This window comes from Carettochelys insculpta, chromosome 2 (genome assembly GCF_033958435.1).
Source record: "Carettochelys insculpta isolate YL-2023 chromosome 2, ASM3395843v1, whole genome shotgun sequence".
NCBI lineage: Eukaryota > Metazoa > Chordata > Testudines > Carettochelyidae > Carettochelys > Carettochelys insculpta.
Genome location: NC_134138.1, coordinates 89,007,035 through 89,026,743, shown reverse-complemented (window position 1 = coordinate 89,026,743; position 19,709 = coordinate 89,007,035). Strand labels below are relative to the sequence as shown.

General features: G+C 44.7%; 1 protein-coding gene across 6 annotated transcripts in view; it reads left to right on the top strand.

Moving 5' to 3' along the window:
* The window catches only part of CABLES1 (Cdk5 and Abl enzyme substrate 1), a 125,429-nt gene that overhangs the window by 94,091 nt on the left and 11,629 nt on the right, over positions 1-19,709 (top strand). For 5 of the 6 annotated variants that reach the window (XR_012644439.1, XM_074987300.1, XM_074987301.1 and 2 more), the window contains 3 exons: positions 12,776-12,878; positions 14,469-14,625; positions 16,425-16,528. Coding sequence is in view for 5 of the 6 variants with exons in the window: in XM_074987300.1 (XP_074843401.1) it covers positions 12,776-12,878; positions 14,469-14,625; positions 16,425-16,528 (364 nt within the window). In the remaining variant the exon portion in view is untranslated. The remainder of the gene's footprint in view (positions 1-12,775; positions 12,879-14,468; positions 14,626-16,424; positions 16,529-19,709) is intronic. The other variant, XM_074987298.1, reaches the window with a different exon arrangement.

Sequence of the window (19,709 nt, the reverse complement as noted above, 5' to 3'; positions counted from 1 at the left end):
TCAATGTGCAAGCAGTATAAAGTCCACACCAGTAATATAAATTGTTGGTGCTTTAATAGTGCTATGTTGAAAACAGTATGAGGAAAATGAGCTGGGAGGAAGAATTTAATCAGAAAAATGTGAATGACAATTGGGAATAATTTAAGAAAACCTTCCTTGATGTCCCAAAACCACAATCCTACATTAGAGGAAGAATGCTATGCTGGTTACAAATTATCTGGTTTAAAGAGGAAATGATGGCCAGTACAGTTAAAAACAATAAGGATTTAACAAAAAAATAAATTAGGAACAAAAAGAATCATGATGGTAGATGGGAATGGTAGAATTATCAATAACAATGCAGACAAGACCGAATAAATGTTTCTGTTCCGGATTTGGGACAAGATGCGTTATCCAGAATAATCTCATCATGATAACACTCTCTCCATTCCATTAGTGCCTCTGGAGGATATTAGTCAGAAGCCAACAAAGTTAGACATTTTTAAATCAGCCAGTTCAGATAACTTGCATCCAGGAATTTTAAATGATTTCACTAAGGAGGTTGCTGAACTGTAAATATGGATTTTCAATAAGTCTTGGAGGACTGAGGAAGTTCCAGAAGGCTGGAAGAAAGCTACTGTTGTGCCAATTTCCTAAAAATGTAAACAGGCTGACTCAGGTAAATATTCACCTGTCAGCCTGATGTCAGTCCCAGGAAAGATGGTAGAGCAGTTAATATGGAGCTTGATTAATAAAGAATTAATATTGGCTAATGTATTAATGCATGTCAATATGGGTTTATGGAAAACAGATCCTATCAAACTTGTTTTTTAAATAAAACTACGTTTGGTTTGTAAAGGTAAACCACCTCATAACACACAATAAGGAGGCGGAACTAGGGGTGGAACTTAAATTTTACTATAGTAAATACAACTTGTATGTTTATAAACCTCTAAACAACATGAGTCTCTACAACTGTGTCCAAGGGGGGAACTATATACAAGAGGGTGGGGCAGGGGCATGCTGGGAGGGAACCAATTTGAGGGAGGGGCCAGGGTGGATGAGGACTCATTCGTCCACTGGGGTGGAGGGCTGGGAGCCACAGTGGCTGCGGGACCACCTACAGCCCTGGGTGTGAGGAGCCCATCAAGGCTGGGGTGGGATTGGAACAATCGGAAGGTAGGGGCGTTGGTGGGGATACAGTGGCCTCGGGGCCTGTTGGAGCCATGGAGGGGTTAGGGGAGCTAGTGGAGACGGAGGGACCTGCTTGCCCTTGGTGGCACTGGCCACTAGCCATGGGCCGACTGCCAGGAGGGCAGGCAGGAGCAGGGCCACAAGGTCAGCAGCCACCCCAGGAGTGGTGGGGTTGTGGGGTGGACTGGCAAGGGAGCGGGGGGTTGGGCGAGACAGGTGGCCACAGCCTGGGTCAGGGTTTCCGGGCTGTCAGCCACCTGCACCCGCACCTCCTGCTCCAATGCCAGCCAGTGCTGGAGCACTGTGGTCATCTCCTACAGGTCGGCCTTGTTGGCAGTTACCTCCTCATCCCCCTGTTGGCAGCGGCACCCAGCCCATTGGCAACCATGTGGGGACATAGGATCAGGTGGGATGGCTGACTCCCGGCCCTCCACAGCTGCTGGCTGGTCTCAGACAGGTCTGGAACAGCTCCTGAATGGCAGAGGTGGGGACAGGGGACAGCCTGTGAGTCTTGTGTCCTGACTCTGGGGCCCAGGGCCCCTGCTCTGCTGGCCCCACCCTACTCTGCTGCCAGATATCCCGGTGGGGCCCCCTGGGATCCTGGGTGCAGACAGGGTCCTACATGGTGAGGGATGGGCAGGATTCGGTGGCCCCCCCTTCTCATAGTGTGTGGTCTGTGGGGCTGTACAGGGGCAGGTGCCAACCGTCATGCGGGTGTGTGGCCCCCTGCTGCCTGTGGCAGGGAGTGGGGTCCCTCTCCCAAGGCCCCGAGGGACCCCGAACACCCCATATCTACCAGCTGGTACCTCCATGAACTCTGGTGACGCCCAGCTGGAGGTGTCCCAGCTCAATGTCCTGGAGGGAAGGGCAATGACGAGGGTCTTGTTGCTTGAACCTTCCTCGTTGCTCTGAGCTTTTGTCCTCTGGTTCTCCGGATGGGTGCTGGTGGTGTCTAAGGGTCCTGGCTCCTCCTCAGTGGTCACTTCTGGCTCCTCTTTGGTGTTCATGGGGGGCTGGCGGTGTCCAGGAGGTGCTCTGGAAGTTGCACCTGTTTCGGCCCCAGAAGACGGTGGAGCTCCTCATAATGGGGCACTGGGTGGGTTGTGCCTTCGACCGGCTGGCGGCATCCCGGGCTCGGCAGTAGACCTGCCGGAGCTCCTTGACCTTTGTTCTGACACATTCATCACTGCCAGCTGGTGAGGCCCCAACAAGCCACTCGTACGTGTCAGCTTTCTGTTGCCACGTGCCAATGTGTAGAAGGACCTCCTCCTCCCCCCACAGCTCAAAGACTTCCTCCTCTGTCCAGGAGGGACCCCTCTTGTGTTGGTGCTGGCTGGGTTCCTGGCACCCCTGGCTGGGCTCATCTGTGGGCTCCGGAGGGTGGGAGAGCCCATGGGTCTCCTGGCTGGCCAGCATGGCTGGCCGGGGGGTGGCTGTTGCCATGATGTGGTTGTGCTGCGGGGAGCTCTTGCTCACCTTGCACGGAGCATGCTCTCAGCTTCCTGCCTGGGGTTGCTGGGTAGCTATGTCTTTACGCGCAGGCGGCAGTGACCGTAGAGCTCCGTCTGGGCTGGTCGGAGCATCTCCAGGCTCCTGCAGGCCACTGCCATGGCAGACCCGCTACTTAGAAGTTATGGGATGTGAAACGTCTACACACATCCTATTTCAAAGTTACACTTCAAAATAGGGTGCTGTTCCCATCCTGGGAATGTAATAAAGACTTTGAAGTTGCTCCCTTTGACCGCTATTTCAAAGTAACGTATGACAAGTGTAGACACTCCGCGTCTAACTTCAATGTAAGCCCTAATTTCCAACTTAATTTAGAAGTTCATTGCTAGTGTAGATGCAGCCCACGTGTCATCAAACTTAAAACGAATGGCCTTAGCACTATAAAGCTCTGCGTCTGTTTGGTACATAAATCTAGGCCTGTCTAGTACCACAGAAAACTTGTGCTTGTTATACTTCAGCTTCCAAAAAGGTTGCTTATGATTAAAGTATATGTGAGTTTCATGGTTCTGCAATAAGAATGGACAAAATCTTGCTCTTATGAGTGTGATTTATGCTGACATCACACATACCTGTTTGGCTGAGATAAACATGCCTGTCTCACAGACAAAATAGGTGCATTAAGAAGAATACTGTCATGACTATTTAATCTCTAAATTGATAGGCTCTCAAGCAGAGCTGATATTTGTGTGTCTTCCTAAACTGGAAGTTACACCTCCGAGAAGATGTGTAGATGTAACCTAAGTTTCTTCTGCTATTTCTTTTCCTTTGTTGGAACTTCGTATGCAAGGCAATTTAGATGAAATCATCAACCTCAGGCACACATTTCCTGAATGCTTATCATTCTGTAGACATGGAGAACAAGAATTCCATCTTTTCTTCGAAACAAAAAGAAAAATCTTTTGCTTTACTTTATCCTTCCCATACAACAACAAAACTGATAATAGTGCTGTGGGAAATTAGAGATTCATATGCTTTTATATTGTATTAGTTTTGTTCCCACATAGAAATTTTCAAAGTGCATGACTTTTGTTATGCCATGAGTTGTATTGGTGGTCACTTGATAATATGTAGGACATCTTCGTGTTACCTTCCTATTTGTGAGTCCGTTGATGGCTGACGAGCTCAATTCTGGAGCCACAGGTCTTATCACAGAGGGGGCAGGTACTCATAGCAGTCTGAGAGGCGCAGGACTGTTTTTGCCACTCTTTTCTCCTTCTCCACCTCTCCTCATCTGTGCTGTGGTGGGCCCTCTCAAATTGGGGCACCACCTCACGTATTGCCGCTCTTCACTGGGGACAGTCCTGGGCGAAGTTCTCCCAGGTGTCGACACCAATGCCACATGTTTTCATGTGTGCTTTCAGCATGTCCTTAAATTGCTTCCTCTGAATCCCAATGCTCCTTTGTCCTCAGCTTGGAAAAGAGAATTTGTTTTGGGAGGTGCTGATCAGACATCTGGTCCACGATGCCATGAGTACATGGCTTCATTGCTGTGTGTTTTGGGCATGATATTGAGAGAAAACCTACCACCCTCTTTCAGGTGATAGGTCAGAAAAAATAAATCTTTCCTCTTATATTAGGTAAAATATCAAGGCAAAAGCTGAAATACTGAGTCCTTTATGTGCTTAGTGAGAAAGTACATGACACACACCTGGACTTAGTACCAGTTTCTCAGATTCGTGTGCCAATACAGTGTAGTCATAATTCTGGTTCCAGAAATAAGTTAAATTAAGAATGGAAGACTCAGTCAACATTGTTAAGAAACGTCTTGTTATTTGCTAGGTCTGGCTTCTGATTCTTGCCAAACCTGTAATTAACTTTATCCTTGCAAGAGAGTCACTAAAATGGGAGTTCTTTACTGTGGAGGATGAGATCAATACTTCATTTTGAATTCCCATGATTGTCTAGTAGTGTTGTTTTCAGGATAGTCTTAGTCAATCCATAATGATCCAGGTTCATCCCAGTATACTTTCTTCTTACTACCCCCTCCAACTGCCCTCCCCACCCCCAAATTGCTCATCAGGTACCTGTTGTTATAATTTTTTTTCTTTTTCAAGTTTCTAGGAGTCAGATTAATATTTAATTGACTTTTAAATAATTCACATAAATGTTCAGCTAGTGTTGTCATTTAAAGAGCAAGTGCACAGCAGGAATATTGCAAGGGGTTTTATAGAAAACATCCAGGCATCCATTTTAGAATCATTCAAGAAATGTTTTATTTCTGAAGCCAATAATGTGTGATTTTTAGACTACTAATCCATGCTTAGAATGCATGTGGTGAGTTCTTGTTCTGATTTTATTCTGATTGTTTATTCTTTCCTTTATGACACAGAAATAATCAAGACCTGCGCTTATCCTAGAATAATTTTGCCATGGGATCACAAGTTACACAATTCTATTCCAGGAACAATACCATGGTTTTACAGTAAAAGACAGAGAGGGAAAACAGCACAATTTCACTGTGTTCACTGTTGCTTCCCAAATAACCAGAATTCTGAATGCTGAATCCTGTATTGCCTAATGCAGAGAACACAGAAAAAAGGTTTAGTGCCTGACTTTTCTATAATGCTTATGTAAATCCGAGGTAACCCCATAGAAATCAGTGGTCAAAAAAAAAAAACCACTATGCAGAAAGCTGGATCTTTCCTGTGCCCAGCTGCATCACGTGGCTTGACCCCAAACCAATAAAAGGACGTGGTGCACAAGGTGCCAGGCAACTTGCATATGGTGAGCGTCCTGTAGCCAGCCAGGGGAAGTCTCGCTCGGTGGTTGGCTATTGTGAGGCTGGCAGCTCTTCAGGGGCCTTGCAGCCACCTGGGGGAAGTCTCCCTTGGCTGGCATGATTTTTGGGGGCTGGCTGTAGTCAGGGGTCATTTATCTGCCTGGTGGAAATTTCCCTCAGTGGACACAAGTTTTGGTCAACAGAAGGAAATACTTTGTCGCTAGAGGGGCTGTCCTTTCCGAGCAGATTTTTTGTGGGGGCTGTATTCAAATGCCAGGGGGCTGGCTATATGAGGGGTCTTGTAGCCATCCAGGGGGCGGCTCCCTCAGTGGACATGATTATCAGGGGCTGGCTATAGTCGGGGGTCGTTTAGCCTTCAGAGTGAAGTCTTCCTCGGTGGACATGATTTTTCAGATGTTTAGTTAACATGTCAGGGAAATGAGGAAAATGAAATATGGGAAGATGTTGTCAGATATCACAGCCACTTGCAGGGCATTTTTCACCAATGCTACACCAGTGAAAATAGCCAGAATGCTACAGGGCTCAGGGAAATGTGGGATGGGTTCCCACAATACATTGCTGCAAGAGTCGATTTTAGCGACTTGTATGTGGCAGCAATAAGTCTATTCTGTGGGGAGCATGTGGGAAGGTGAGGATGCTCAGAAATTGAATTGATAAAACCCCGTGTTAATCGATTTTAATAAAATCGATTTTTAGTTCATAGTGTAGACGCAGCCTTATTTTAACAGCATCCCTTGTTTCCTTTTCCTTTAACTGGAGAGAGTCTTTAGAAGATAAACCCCTCTTTGACAGTCTGGTAGATGGCATGAACGATAGCATGTCCCTTTTGGGGAAAAAGGGAAGTTAGTTGATGTGGCTGGAGCTGTTGTTGTTTCCAAGAAGACGTAAAAGATAGAAAATGTAGTTTCTGATGTTGATCTTCCCTTGCAGTCGCATTGCTGAAACAAACACAGGCATAACACATGATCTTATCAGCCACTCTTAGATGTGGCAAACTTATGGCAAACTTATGATATTGCCTTCTGGTTGCATCTCTGGTCACCGGCTTATGGCAGCATTACAAAATATAAGGACACGGGCTGTCTACACTTGCAGTGTTTTTGTGGTGTCACTATTACCTGTGATCGGGAACCAATAAAAGAAAACTGCTGCTTTCTGTTCTCACTTACTTCCACAAGCATCATCAGATCCCACATGCTCACATTTGCAGTACCTTCATCAACAATGAGAGCAGCAGCCTGAGGGCACCTATCCCACAGAGCTGCTCTCTCCATTCAAGGATAGGCCTGAACACCCTCCTTTCCCCAAACACTGATTAGCTTCCGTAGCTCAGCGTTGCTCCGAGCAGTGGCTTGTTTCCTCTGTGGAGCAGTCATTGTCGCATGACCAGATGATAAGTGAACAGCTGCCAAGAAAACAGGAAGAGAGTTTCACGGTTTTTTACGGGGAAGAGGTGGACATCTGTTTATCTGGCAGCAGAGCAGCAGAGGTGCTGGTCAGAGCGGTTGCCTAGGCACTGTGGGATATCCTCTGGAGGCTAAAAGCTGTATTAATAGGAGGAACATCTCCTCACTTGCACATCGCTGCAGAAGTGTCCCTGGTAAGAGCTGTACGTCTCTCATAGAGGTGGTTTGTTGCATGCGGCAAAGCTTCTGAGTTTCACCGCAAAAAGTCAGTGGCAAGTGTAGACACTTCTTTGGTTTTTGTACAAAAAAGAGACTTTATGTGCTGTAAATGGCACAGGTAGACGTGCCCTTCGCTGCTAAGGGTGACTCTCCTTATAGAACAAAAGGCAAAAGCAAGAGGGATGGGAAATAAAGTGGGAAAGGAAAAAGGTCCACAATGGGGCAATGGCAAAGTCTCCCATCCTAGATGGTGTTTGGGATTTAGTTGGAGCCCATGGAAGATGCAGTGTCATCTGGGTCCCTCTCTCTGCTCTGGTCTGGTCAGGATCTCTGTCAGGTTCTGGCAATGATGGTTAAATGGGGCCATGTTAAATCCCTGGGTCTCAGAAAATAGCAGACACAGAGTGAGAGAGAGAGTGGTGGGGTGGGGCGGGACAGCAGTTAAGAAGTTTGCTGGTTTCTGTTCTCTGATCTTTTGGTCAGCCAACGTCACAGTAGCCAGCTCTCCTCTTCCCTTTCCCCCAATCCCCTGGATTTTCTCTTTGAGGACCCCAAAAGGGAGTGGTTTGGGTAGTAGCCTGTCCTCATTATTTTGCCAAACAGTTAGAACTAATTTCCAATACAACAGTTTTGGTTCATCAGTTACCAGTCCAACACTCTTCTGGCTTTTGACTATAATCCCAATACAGTCCTTGAATTATATCAGTAACCTTTTTCTTTGAACTAATTCAGCCTGCCCCCCCGTTCTACCTTTTTTTCCTCAGCCACCTTTATTGAGATATATTATTGTGACACTTTATAAATCCACTTTCACACAATTAGGCTCACGATTGGGCTCGGCCTATTCAGCCCCTGTCATTACAACAGTGCTGCTACACTATAAATAATAAAAACACCGAGTTCAAAGCCTTAGAAATAATATAAGTAAGATTATGTGGGGCCAAACTGGGCCGTTAACCACTAAGTAAAGTAAAGTAAAAGCAGCATCCCCTGAGAAGTTTGCTAAGGAGCAGTGCCTTACTGGTTACACTGCCTCACTGGTATTCAGGGGTGCCGCAGAGACTGCACCCAAAGAACAATGGAATAGGTCTCCGCTGGTTTGACTCGGGAGCGGGGCGGGGGCCTGCAGCCGTGCGAAATGGGACGTTGCTTGCTCTTCTTCCTGCCCCTCTGGCTCTCAGGGAACAAGGGGAAAGTTCGCAGATCGTGTGCACACCCCTCTCTCCTGGCTGGTGATGGGAGGGGACAGAAAAGTAATTCACACAATCTGTGTACCTTCCCCTCGCTCCCCGACCAGCGGGGAAATGGGATGAAGAGCAAGAAACACAGATGTTTGCCACCTGGCCCAGGAGACCTTGTGGTCCCCAGGCTGGAGGCGGCTGGTGCCCTTCCCAAAGCCTCACTCCTTCCCACCACTGTCTCCCCCTCACTCCCGCATTGCACCCCGTTGCCTGAGAAATGTGGCCTCAGGGATACGTGGGAGGCCTGGCGCAGAGCAGCAGTCAACCCCCCGCACTCCCCACAGTGGCAGGAACCATAGGGCAGCCGAGTGAGTGTGTGCACTGAATGCACTCCCCTTCCCTGTGGCTCCAGCTTCTTCAGGGAGTGTGGGGGGCCGGGAGGGACAACTAATGCTGCCCCCTCCCCTGCATCAGGTCCCCCACCCACCCCTGCACTGATGGTTCTAGGCCAGATTAGAAATATGTTCCAGCCCGTGGATGGCCTGTGGTCCATGAGTTTGAGACCCATGCTGTATGGTAAGAAATCAGCCATGTTTCAACTCTACCTGCGGTGGGGCCTGTTTAATCACAGGTGTTTAGCTGTGCTTTCCTGGTGCCGGGACTGCAAATGTGGCAGGTTGCCTGCTGAGTTGTAGCACGGAGAGGCTCCTGCCACATACTTCCGTAGTGGAATGAGCTGCTGCAGTTTGGTCTTACGTTAATCCTTCCAGGAAAAATAGTAGCTAAGAATTATTTTGCCTAGGCTTCAAAAAGGTTGTTTAAGTATGTCTGGCTCCAAAGGGATCCTAAATCTGACCCATGTGAATCCTTGGGGCTTCCTGTGCTATTTGGCCCTGCCCGTGCATAGCTTTGGCTTGATATAGGTCCTGGTAATGGGCAATGAACAAGAGTAGAGTTTGGCAGCCTTAGAAGATTACATGCTTTGAGTAAGCCTTGTTCTCCACAGTCCCTTATTACATGGGAGAAGGATGTGTCTGCAGTGAAGTAGCCTCTTCACAGTTAAGAAAGAACATGTCTAATATTTTAAACCAGCCCTCTCCAGAAAAAGGAGTTAAGCTCTTTCTAGCCCACAGGAGAGTTTCCAAACACTATTTTAGCACTGTGTTTGACAGAGTGAGCAGGCAGCTATTACCTATAAGTATAGGTCTTCGGGAAAGGAGGCAAGGACTGGGAAGTTGTTTCTAAGTAGCACTGGCAGAAAAGTACTAAATTTTGAGTGGGATGAGAATAAATGCAGTGAAGTAGCAGGGCACCAAGGATTTACATTTATTCCGATAAATAAAAGTGACTGAGAAGATTGAGGCACTATTCTTCATTAAGCTTCAGCTAATGTTTAGAAAATATAGCTTATATTCTTACTTTGCAGCTGCCCCTTATCTCACCCTCAAAAAAATCGATTCTTTAAAGTACGCCAGCTTGCTCCCTTTTGAAAGTTAGCAAAAATACCTACATTACTTTTCCCCTTTGACTGTTCCTCAGTGTGATGGGATAAATCACAGTAGTTCCTGTGGAGTTGCCCCTTGGTGTGCTGATCAGGCCACTGATGCCCACTTTCCTACTGTCTGGGGGTCCCCACCACCCTCTTGCTGAGCCAGATCTTCTGGTCTTCCCCGAGCCAAATCCTAATGTTGGGGTTTCCACCCCACTACAGAGCAACACAGATGCTGAACCAGTTCCGCGCCAGGAGGGCTCAGCTATCAGGGCTTAGCATCCAGGGAACCAAATCCCAAATGGGAGCAGCCCCCCAAATAAATCCATCCTATCCTCTGTAAACATTTTACACAGATGGGTAACCATGTTAGTCTGTAGCCACAAAAACAATGGGAAGCCCTCTGGCACGTTATAGACTAACAGATATTTTTGGAGCCTAAGCATTTGTGGGCAAAGACCCACTTCATCAGATGCATCTGACAAAGTGGGTCTTTGCCCACAAACACATGCTCCAAAATACAGTAGACCCCTGACATATGTGGAGGTTGCATTCCTGCATGACTCTGTGTCAGTCAAATTTTGTGTTACTTGGGGGAGCAAGGAAACTGACCAGTGCAGCGGCGCTGGTCTGTTTCCTGTCAGATGAGGGCAGCTGGGAGCCAGAGCCACGTGTGGTGGGGCTTGAACTGGGGCATGGGGGTGGGTTTGAGCTGAAACCACGTGCGGGGGTGATGAGCCGGGGCCGGGCCGCAAGGGGGGAGTGTTGAAAAGGATTGGGGGGAGTGGGATTTTGAATTGTGCTTAACTCATGTTAATGCAAGTTAAGCACAACTCAGAATCACACATTTTGAGGGTTTACTGTATCTGTTAGTCTATAAGGTGCCACAGGATTTCTCCTTGTTTTACACAAAGAAAACTTATAAAGGTGTTTGCCCCCTTTAACAATGAAATAGAGATATGCACAGTGGTTGCTTGATAATAAACAAAAGTATTTTTATTAAGTATAAAAGGTAGGGTTTAAGTGATTGCAAATGAAAACAGTCAGATCAAAGTAACAAAATTAAAATCACTAGCTAGTTCTAATCCACAAAGAAGCTTGTTACGTGCAAATTCTTACCCTAAACTGCTGTTCTTATCTCATGTAAAAAGCTTCAAGTCAGGGTTATCTTAACTCCACTCTGGATTGAGAGCTTTTTAGAGTTTTGTATCCTTTTAGGGTAGGCCAGGCAGTTTCAAAGGCCAGAAGAAAACAAAAGGACTTTCTGCTTCTCCTTGCTTAAATAAACTTTCCCCCAAGGCAGTGTCCCTTTGGCAACCCCCGATTCCCATGGAAAAATACCAGATTTAGGACGGATTCCAGTACTAGGTGGCATGGTCACATGTCTTTTGAGGACCAAGCAGAGTTTGGGCTTATAGGACAAACAAAGGTTGTTGGTTTCAGAGCATCAGTAATGGCCCTCATTAGCACATTTAGAATTATGAACGATTCATACTTCTTATTTCTCACTTTACATACTAGAATGATACAGACGCAGAAAAAGGATATATAGATTCATCATATTGTAGCTGTTAAATTAATAGCTACATGACCTGATTTGCAAAAAGTATTTCTGAGTTATGCATATTCATAAGTCAATTTTTATAAAGCATGGGGGTGTGACACTTGGGTTTTTTTGTTTTGCAGTCATAATGGCATAATTTCTTCCATAATCTTTTTAGGAAGGAGACTAGAGTACTTTTGTGTTATTTTAAAGAATTCCTTTAGCATCTTCGAAATTTTTAACATTAATTTCAAATGTGTTTGTTTAAAATTAAGCTTTTTTTTGTTGGGGAATTGATGCTGTAGGGTCCCAAATATTATACAAATACTACCATATGCAATTTTTTTTTCTTTTAATAGAAAGTGTTCCTTAAAGCCTCTTATTCCCAAGGGCACAGAACTTGATCTGGTGCTTCTGCTATAAGGTTAATTTTATATAATTATTCTGATCACTCAGTAAAGTATCAGTAACAAATGGGAATGTAGCATTGTATTTAATTAACTTTACTTAAATATTTACATTTTAACAAAGGGTTACATACCCTGTGCAAAGTCTTGATTTATTATAGAAACACATTTTCCAGAAGGTGGGTACATTTTGCTATTCATAGAAGTTTGATTCCTAGAAGCTTTCCCCATTCCAGTTTTTAAGGAGAATAAACTGAATGACTGTTTGCATTATGTGCAGACAAATGCAAGACTGAGTAAACTCCAGGAGATTCAACGGTACAAAACATGCAACCTCAAAGACTAAGGCCCCGGTCCTATAGCCCCAAATCAGTGAAGATTCCTCACAGTGTCTCTCATCTTTAACACCAACTTTCTAGTTTCTTTGACCATCTGGCCCCATCACAGCAAAGGACTTAAGTACATTCTTGAGCAGTCTCACTGAAACCAGTTTAATTAAGCATGTGTCTAAAGTGCTTTACTGATCTGAGGCCAATAGTGTCCTTTCTGTTTAGATGTGCTTAAGCATGTGTCTAAATTTAAGCACATTTTAAAGTTGCATTGTAGTTAATTGGATTTAAGCATGTGTTTTAAAGCTACGCCATGCGCAGGAGAGGAGGACTTAAATATGTGCTGATGTGTTTTCTTGCCTAAGTGGGGATCTGTGAGGCAAATCCCAGAAGATGAATTTTCTACAGTTGCAGTGAAGCACTCCTTTGTGGATCTCCTGACACTATATTTTATCCTCTTCCTTTTATTTTGGTTATGAGACAGATGCATTAGTATTTCCAATTTCAGCATGTTGCACATTTTCTTGAGTCACTTGGGGCTGGTTTTGTTTCTGTCTTAGATGGGTAAAACAAACTATGAAGTTTTATAGAATTTTTAGCATTAAATATTTTTGGTAGCATAGTTCTGTATACAGGAAAAGTTTTCTGATCTGAATGTCGTTTTGTGTGTTTTATTTCTATTACCTTATTTCACCTGTCTTTGGTAGAGGTAGCAATAGGTAGCATTTCTTCTCCTATCTTAGGGAAAAGTATATTTATTACTGGCTTCTGTTTTCCAGGGATATGAAATTAGAAATAGGACGCCAGTGTCATTCTACTGGAGGAGTGTGTTTAAAAGAGATAATTGGTCTTGAAGGTGTGGAACTAGGGGCTGATGGGAAGGTAAGAGTGTTAGCTTATGAGATCTCATTTTATGATGAAAATGTAAAATAACCAAAGTCAAGTGCAAATAACACGTTATATTGTAACACAGGTAATATAAGAGAATATGTTACAATGCAGAATGTTCTAAATTATTATAAAACAGTTAGGGAGAAAAAAGGGTCCAAGCTGTCAGTGCAAACCAACTAGTTTTCTCCCTAAGAAATCATCATCTTGTCATAATTAGGGCTACACATGATGAGCAAATCCAAAGCAGTGCTCTGCCCTCAAGAGATCGCTTCATACAGTATTGGCAGGTGTTAGAAAATCATGGTTTTCATGATATTACAAACAAGCAGCATTGCAGCTTCCTTTTTAATTCTAGCGCATTGTATACATAAAATATATAGGTAACAGAATATTTGTGCCATGTGAATACCTCAAAAAATCCACAAATACTTAATTAAATAAAAAATTAATTCTGAAACTTGGGGAAACAATTTTTAAGCATAGAGAAGGTATGACTCAAGTATTTGTGCTGAAAACCTAATACAATTGGTACTCATTTAAGGAAGAATAGAAACAATACCTTGCTTTTTGGTATTATTTTTATTATGGTAGGGCCAAGAAGCCCCAGCCTCATTGCGCCAGGAACAGTGTAAACACAGCAAAGAAATGGTCTCTGCCCCAGAGATCTTAAAATTTGTGGCCTATATCCCCAATCAAAACTAAACACTGCTCACATTTTGAATTTGACATACACACAATGAATTGCTTTAACAATTGGCAGACCAACAATAATTTTTTGAAATTGTTCCATGATTAATTTTTAACAACAAATGCATCTGTAGAGCCCTACAAATCCTTGGATATCCTCTTTACATTCATGGATATCTGCATCTACAGACCTTTTTTGCAGATTGAACTCTGATATAAATTTTGTACCTATGCAGGGGACTTATACATTTGAGAAAATAATAACTGTTTCTTGTAAAATGCATAAGTAGATATTAAGAAAGGAAATTACTGAAATAAACTATTCACTACAAATTCTTCATTCATCTTTATTCCATGCTGATAGGCAACACATTACCTGCAGTCCATCAGTATCTAATATCTCTCATGCTAGCAAAGATTTTAGAACTGAAAAATAGCTTCAGAAACATTTAATTCTGAAACAACTGATACTACTGCTCAAGCAAATTCACAGTATACAGGAATTCTGTGTTAGTAAAGAGATTGTGGAAATCTGCTACAATGCAGAGGCCTTTGCCAAAACCTACTGAAGTCAACGGGAACCTTTCAGCTGACATCAGTGGACTTTGAATTAGGCCCTTGATAAAGATTTGATAAATGTAACATCTGCTTTTCCAGAAAGAGTGTAACATGTATGCAAAAGCTTTTCAGCATGGATGAACTGATCACACTGAAAGGCAAACAAGTGGCTTGTATTAATCTGTGATTAACTCAAATATAAAATGTTGAATTTGATGGTAAATGCCAACCATGCTGCATTGCATCCTCAGTTTCAAACCTGGTCTCATCAATTTAATCCTGTTAAGGCTGAGTTATGTGGTTAACTGTGTGCCTACTCTGGCTCTTTCTGTCTAGACTGTTTCTTACACACAGTTTCTGTTTCCAACCAATGCCTTGGGAACACGGAGAAACACAGTTGACTCCACCTCCTCCTTCTCCCAATTTCGCAATGCAAGCCATCGTAGCCTTTCGTTGACAAGAGCTAACAGCACCCAGGGGAGCATTGATACAGGTAACTTAGTAGGAGTTATGTATTTTAATATTCCTCCACACACTTGCTATCAGAAGTTCTTCACAAGATTGTTTGCTGCAGGGTTTTGTTTGTTTGTTTGTTTGTTTTAATAAAGCAAAGTTTAGTCTCCAAACACAATAGCTGGTGATGTAGTTTGTGGAAAAACCTTCTTCTAGCAGCCCAAACTTTCCTTAGCCAAATTGGTTTAAAGTTCATAGCATGTAGTGAGTCACCATCATCGTAGCTGTCACTGGCACTTACTGGGACTCAGTGGCTTTTTTTTTTTTCATTGTAGACAAGGGTCAGCTTTGAGTCTCTCTGATTTACTGTCGAAAAAAACCAGCTGTTGGTATCAAAGTCGCAGATTTAAAAATCTTTTTGCCTTTTGCGTTACTGATCAGGAAGGCAGTATTTTCAATATCAGAACAACCATGGGTGTGTCACCGTCTTCTCGCATTCCCTAAAAAGTAGTATAGGTTGAAACTCTCTTGTCCGGCAGTAGCTGGAGCAGAGAGCCCTAACTTACCCAGAGCTGGTCTGGCAGGCAGGTCAGAGTGGAGCTGCAGTAGTGGCAGGGAGCCCCACCCTGCTCCAGGGAGCCAGGCCGGCAGCCCTGCAGCAGTGGGGAGCCAACTTGGTGTCAGGGAATCCCACTGCAGGGAGCCTGGTTGGGGTTGTGTTGCGGCCAGCAGACCCGTTAGCCATCTGGGCTGGGGATCCCCTGCAGCCCAGTGGGGGTGGGAAGTCTGGACAGGGGTAGGGAGGCCTGCGATTGGGATCCCAACTGGTATGGGGAGCCCTGACAGTAGCCCCACAGTGGCAGGGAACAGCCCGGGGCCAGGGCTGCTGTGCAGGGTTCAGGGAGGCCCCCCAGGAAGCTGGGCCAGGTTCGGGGAACCCTGCCAGCAGCCCTACAGGGGAGAGCCAGGCCAGGGCTGGGGAGTCCCACTGGAAGCCCAGGGACAGGGAGCTCTGCCTGGAGTGGAGCACCCCAACCAGCCTGGGAGCAAGGGGCAGGTGGCAGCCAGGAGGAGCGGCCCCCACAGACAATCCCAGAGTCCTGACCTCCCCTGGTCTGGCGAATTCCCTCTTTCGGAATCACTTGGGTCCCTTGGGTGCCAGACCAGGACGTGCAGCCTGTAGTTAAAGCACTATACATTTAGGATATCTACATTTTACTTGAAGCAACTGAAAATGTCATAAAGGCAGATGCTATAGCGTATTCGCTTGGTGATTAAAAAATGTGAGATGTTTTCCCATGTCCTTGATCAGATTTTGCCATGTGTACCTCTCATCTACCTATGTCGCGGCGTGCATAATGTAATGTGAAGAACAACTTTTAAATGGCAAACTTATGACCCAGAGCTACACCGTGCAAATTCACAAAAAACTGTGAATTCAGAGCTTGGAGAATTACATATTCTATTCATAGAGAGTAGATTCAACATATTTTTGCAAATTATATTGTTATTGAAGCTTGGGGATGTCACGTACGCAACATACGTAATGTCTCAAAGGGTTTAACATACAATTCTATTGAAGGGACTCTTCTGTGTATTTAAAAGGAATGGTAAGCAAAAGAGTTCATGATTTTCAGAGGCCTAGAAGAAGCAGGCACCAAGCTGCCATTCAGTTTCAACCAGACTTTGCTGTAGTTATGTCCCTTATGCTGCTTCAGAAATGCCAGACACAGGTAATTGTGTCCACTGACTGTAAACTTGCTTGGTGCGTATAAGATATTTCTTGATGCAGCTTAATGTTCAATTGCTCTTTTTTTTTTTTTAATATGTTCTTCATAGGCAGTGACCTGGGAGACTATATTGACTATGACCCAAATCTTTTAGATGATCCTCAGTGGCCATGTGGCAAACACAAGCGGGTTTTAATATTCCCTTCATATATGGTGAGTAACACTTGATAGTAGGGTAGTTAGTAGGCGCATTGTGCTCATACTTAGGACTCTGAAATCTAATTTAGTCCTGCTTTAAATCAGCACAAACACTTTGTATCACCTAACAGCAGCAGCTGAGAATCCCTTGTTCTAATTGACAAGGGATGTGTAAAAGTAGGTCAGTGGGGTGCTGTGAAAGTAAAAGCTTTTATTACTGCCTGGTTTCATGGACATTTTAGATAAACATCTTGTTGGTTAATAATGCATGTACTCTGCTCCCTCTTTCAGCGAGTGTTACTTTTATTTCTTTTCCTTGGCATGCATTGCTCATGCAAATCTGACTGATATCTGTTGCTCTTAGATTAGTATGATGCAGCACATACAGCATTGTGGTTTTTATGCCTGTCTTTGCTAAGACAGAACTCTGGTCTCCAGCAGGTTCTTTACGTTCTTTGATGGTGTTATATAGGCTGTTGTCTGTTTTGGCGTGGGTTGCTCTTTGTAGTCTCAAGGTAAGAAGAAACATCCCATCACTAGCGTGTAAGGCATGTATTTTTATGATCTCTAAGGCTGTAACAATTCTGGCTCGTAATTCTGCCCCTCTCAATATTTTATCTTCCTAGAGTTTCATACACATCTTTTGGTCTGGGGGCGTGGGGGTGGGGATCAGGGGACTGTCTTGCAAGATGCATTACATAAGAGTGTGTCCGGACATGCACAGTGAATCCAAAGAAGGTGAGAAAATAGGCGACAAAAGTCAAATTTACATTTATAACTATATCTATCTTTACACACACACACACACACACGTGTGTGTGAGTGTGTGGAGAGATCTGGCTTCAAATCTCAGAAAAATGGGTCTGTAACAGAAAGCCAATGGTTCAACTGTTCACTTAGTTCACAACAGATCTTTTTGATACTAGTACAAGAGCAGCTAAACATGTCCTGCATAAAGTTTCTTTTTTCCCGCATCAGCTCTTATTTGATAAACAGGATACAAGTATTCTCTTTCTGGTCCTTATTTCTTAAAAGGAACATGTTGTGTGTTCCAGTCAGAAGTGAAGTCTGCTCCTCAATGCCAGATGTCTTCTAGCCATTGCATAGAATAGCTTGATATCCTTCTGCTGTTCCCTGTGTGGTGACAGACTTGTCCCTTGAAGATACAAATGTAGAATCTCCTCTGCTGCACTTCCTGCAATTTTCATTCTAGGTGCTTTAGAGGTATTTTGGCTTATATCTCATGGCTGGTAAAATCTGGTGCAAAAATATTGGCTCTCTAGTGCCCTGTCTTCCTACAGGAAAACCATCTTCTCTCAACTAAAAGATCCTTAAACCATTGCTCAAGAAATCTTCCATGGAGACTGACAAGCCCAGTGGTGTCCAAAAGAAATTTAACAGTTGCCACAGCCTCTCTCCACTCCCCCTCAAGCCAGGTGCCCTCCCCGCAGCATTCACCCATCCCCCTGCACCCAAACTGCTGGTGACTCAGAGGAGCTGCCTCCACCGCTGTCTCTATGTGCTTGCTCCACCAAGCCGCTTCTAACAAGCTTGTATAACAAGCCACTTTGCCACACCGTGGTGTCCAAGCACGCCACGTGGCAAACGGGAGGCCTATTGGACACCGCGGGACTAGCCAGTCCTTGCTTTGTTTTTAATCTTCCCCACATGGATCAGCAAGGGCTCCATTTTGGGGGGACAGGAGCTGTGCATACCTGAACACAGCTTGTTCTTCCTGTTCCCCGGACTGTCAGGGAGTGAGAGGAAAGTACACAGATTGTGCGCATTCCCCTCACTCTTGGCTGGGAGCGGGAGAGGGCAGAAGAGCACTTCACACAATCTCTGTACTTTCCCCTGCAGCCCCTCCTTCACTCCTGCTCCAAGTCACAATCCTCACCTGCTCCCAAGCCCTCTGCACTCCTTCCCCCAGGTCAGAACGCCCACTGAACCCAAACTTCCGTACAGAACCTCCTCCACTGCGGTCTCTACCCAGAGCTCCCTCCTGTACCTAGGCTGCGTCTCAGACCCTGCACCCCCTTCATTAATATTGTACAGCCACTGACCACTTACCAGATTCGTGGAGTGGCCAGGCATCGAAAATTATTCCCCACCCGTGAGCAACGATCCTTCTAATTTTTCTCCATCCATGTGTGGGGGGGAAAAAATTATGTTCACTGAGGCATACGCAGCTGTACGCCACCAGTAGAAACACATGCTGCCATCTGTGGACATTTGACTCTCTCCTGGGTAGCCAACCAAGCGCTCAGCTTACAGGGAACACTGTTCCTGGTCTAGTCTGACCTCCTGTATAACACAGGCCATAGAATTTCACTCCATTATCCTTATGTTGACCCCAACTGCTTGGGTTAGACTGAAATAGATCTTCCAGAGAAGCATCCAGTTTTGATATGAAGACATCAAGAGATGATGAATCCATGACTTCCCTTGGTAATTTGTTCCAATGATTAATCAACCTTGCTGTTCAAAACCAATGCTTTGTTTCTATTTGACTTGATCTAGCTTTAACTTCCAGCCACTGGTTCTTGTTCTACTTTTCTCTACTAGATTAAAGAGGCATTTAGTCACCAGCATTTCCTACCTATGAAGGTACCCAAGTATCTGCCCATCAGAATCATGTCACCTGTCAATCTTATAATTCATAAACTACACAGCAGCGGGTGGTGCTGGGCACTTGTTCATCTTCAGAGTTCTGCACATTCTGTCACCTGCTGCTCAGCACTGTGAAACAAGAAGGCAGTCTGACTGTAGTATGGCAGGCAACTGATACACAGCTCTCAGTCTCTTCAAGAAACCAAGCAGTGTTTTATCTGCCAGTGTTTGGCAGAATGATGCACTTAGATGAAGGTGTGCCTGAAGCTCACTCCAGGCAAGACGTGATGTTGAGTGAAGTATAGATTTAGATGTGGTCTTGAATTCTCTGCTAGTACCGCCACCCAAAAGTGCCTTTCAAAACAACTCTGTAAGTGGTGATGATTTAAACTGATTGTCTAACAATGGCCTTGCCACAATTTTCTGTCCTTTACTGAGTACCAAACCAATAAGTAGGATTACTGCAAGGCTCTTTGTGTGATGCGAGCACTGAAGACAGTCTTGAAGCTACAACAGCAGAGACTTCAACTGCTTGCCTGGCAGTAGATACTGAAGAAAATATATCACACCAGTTCTGTGAAGACTG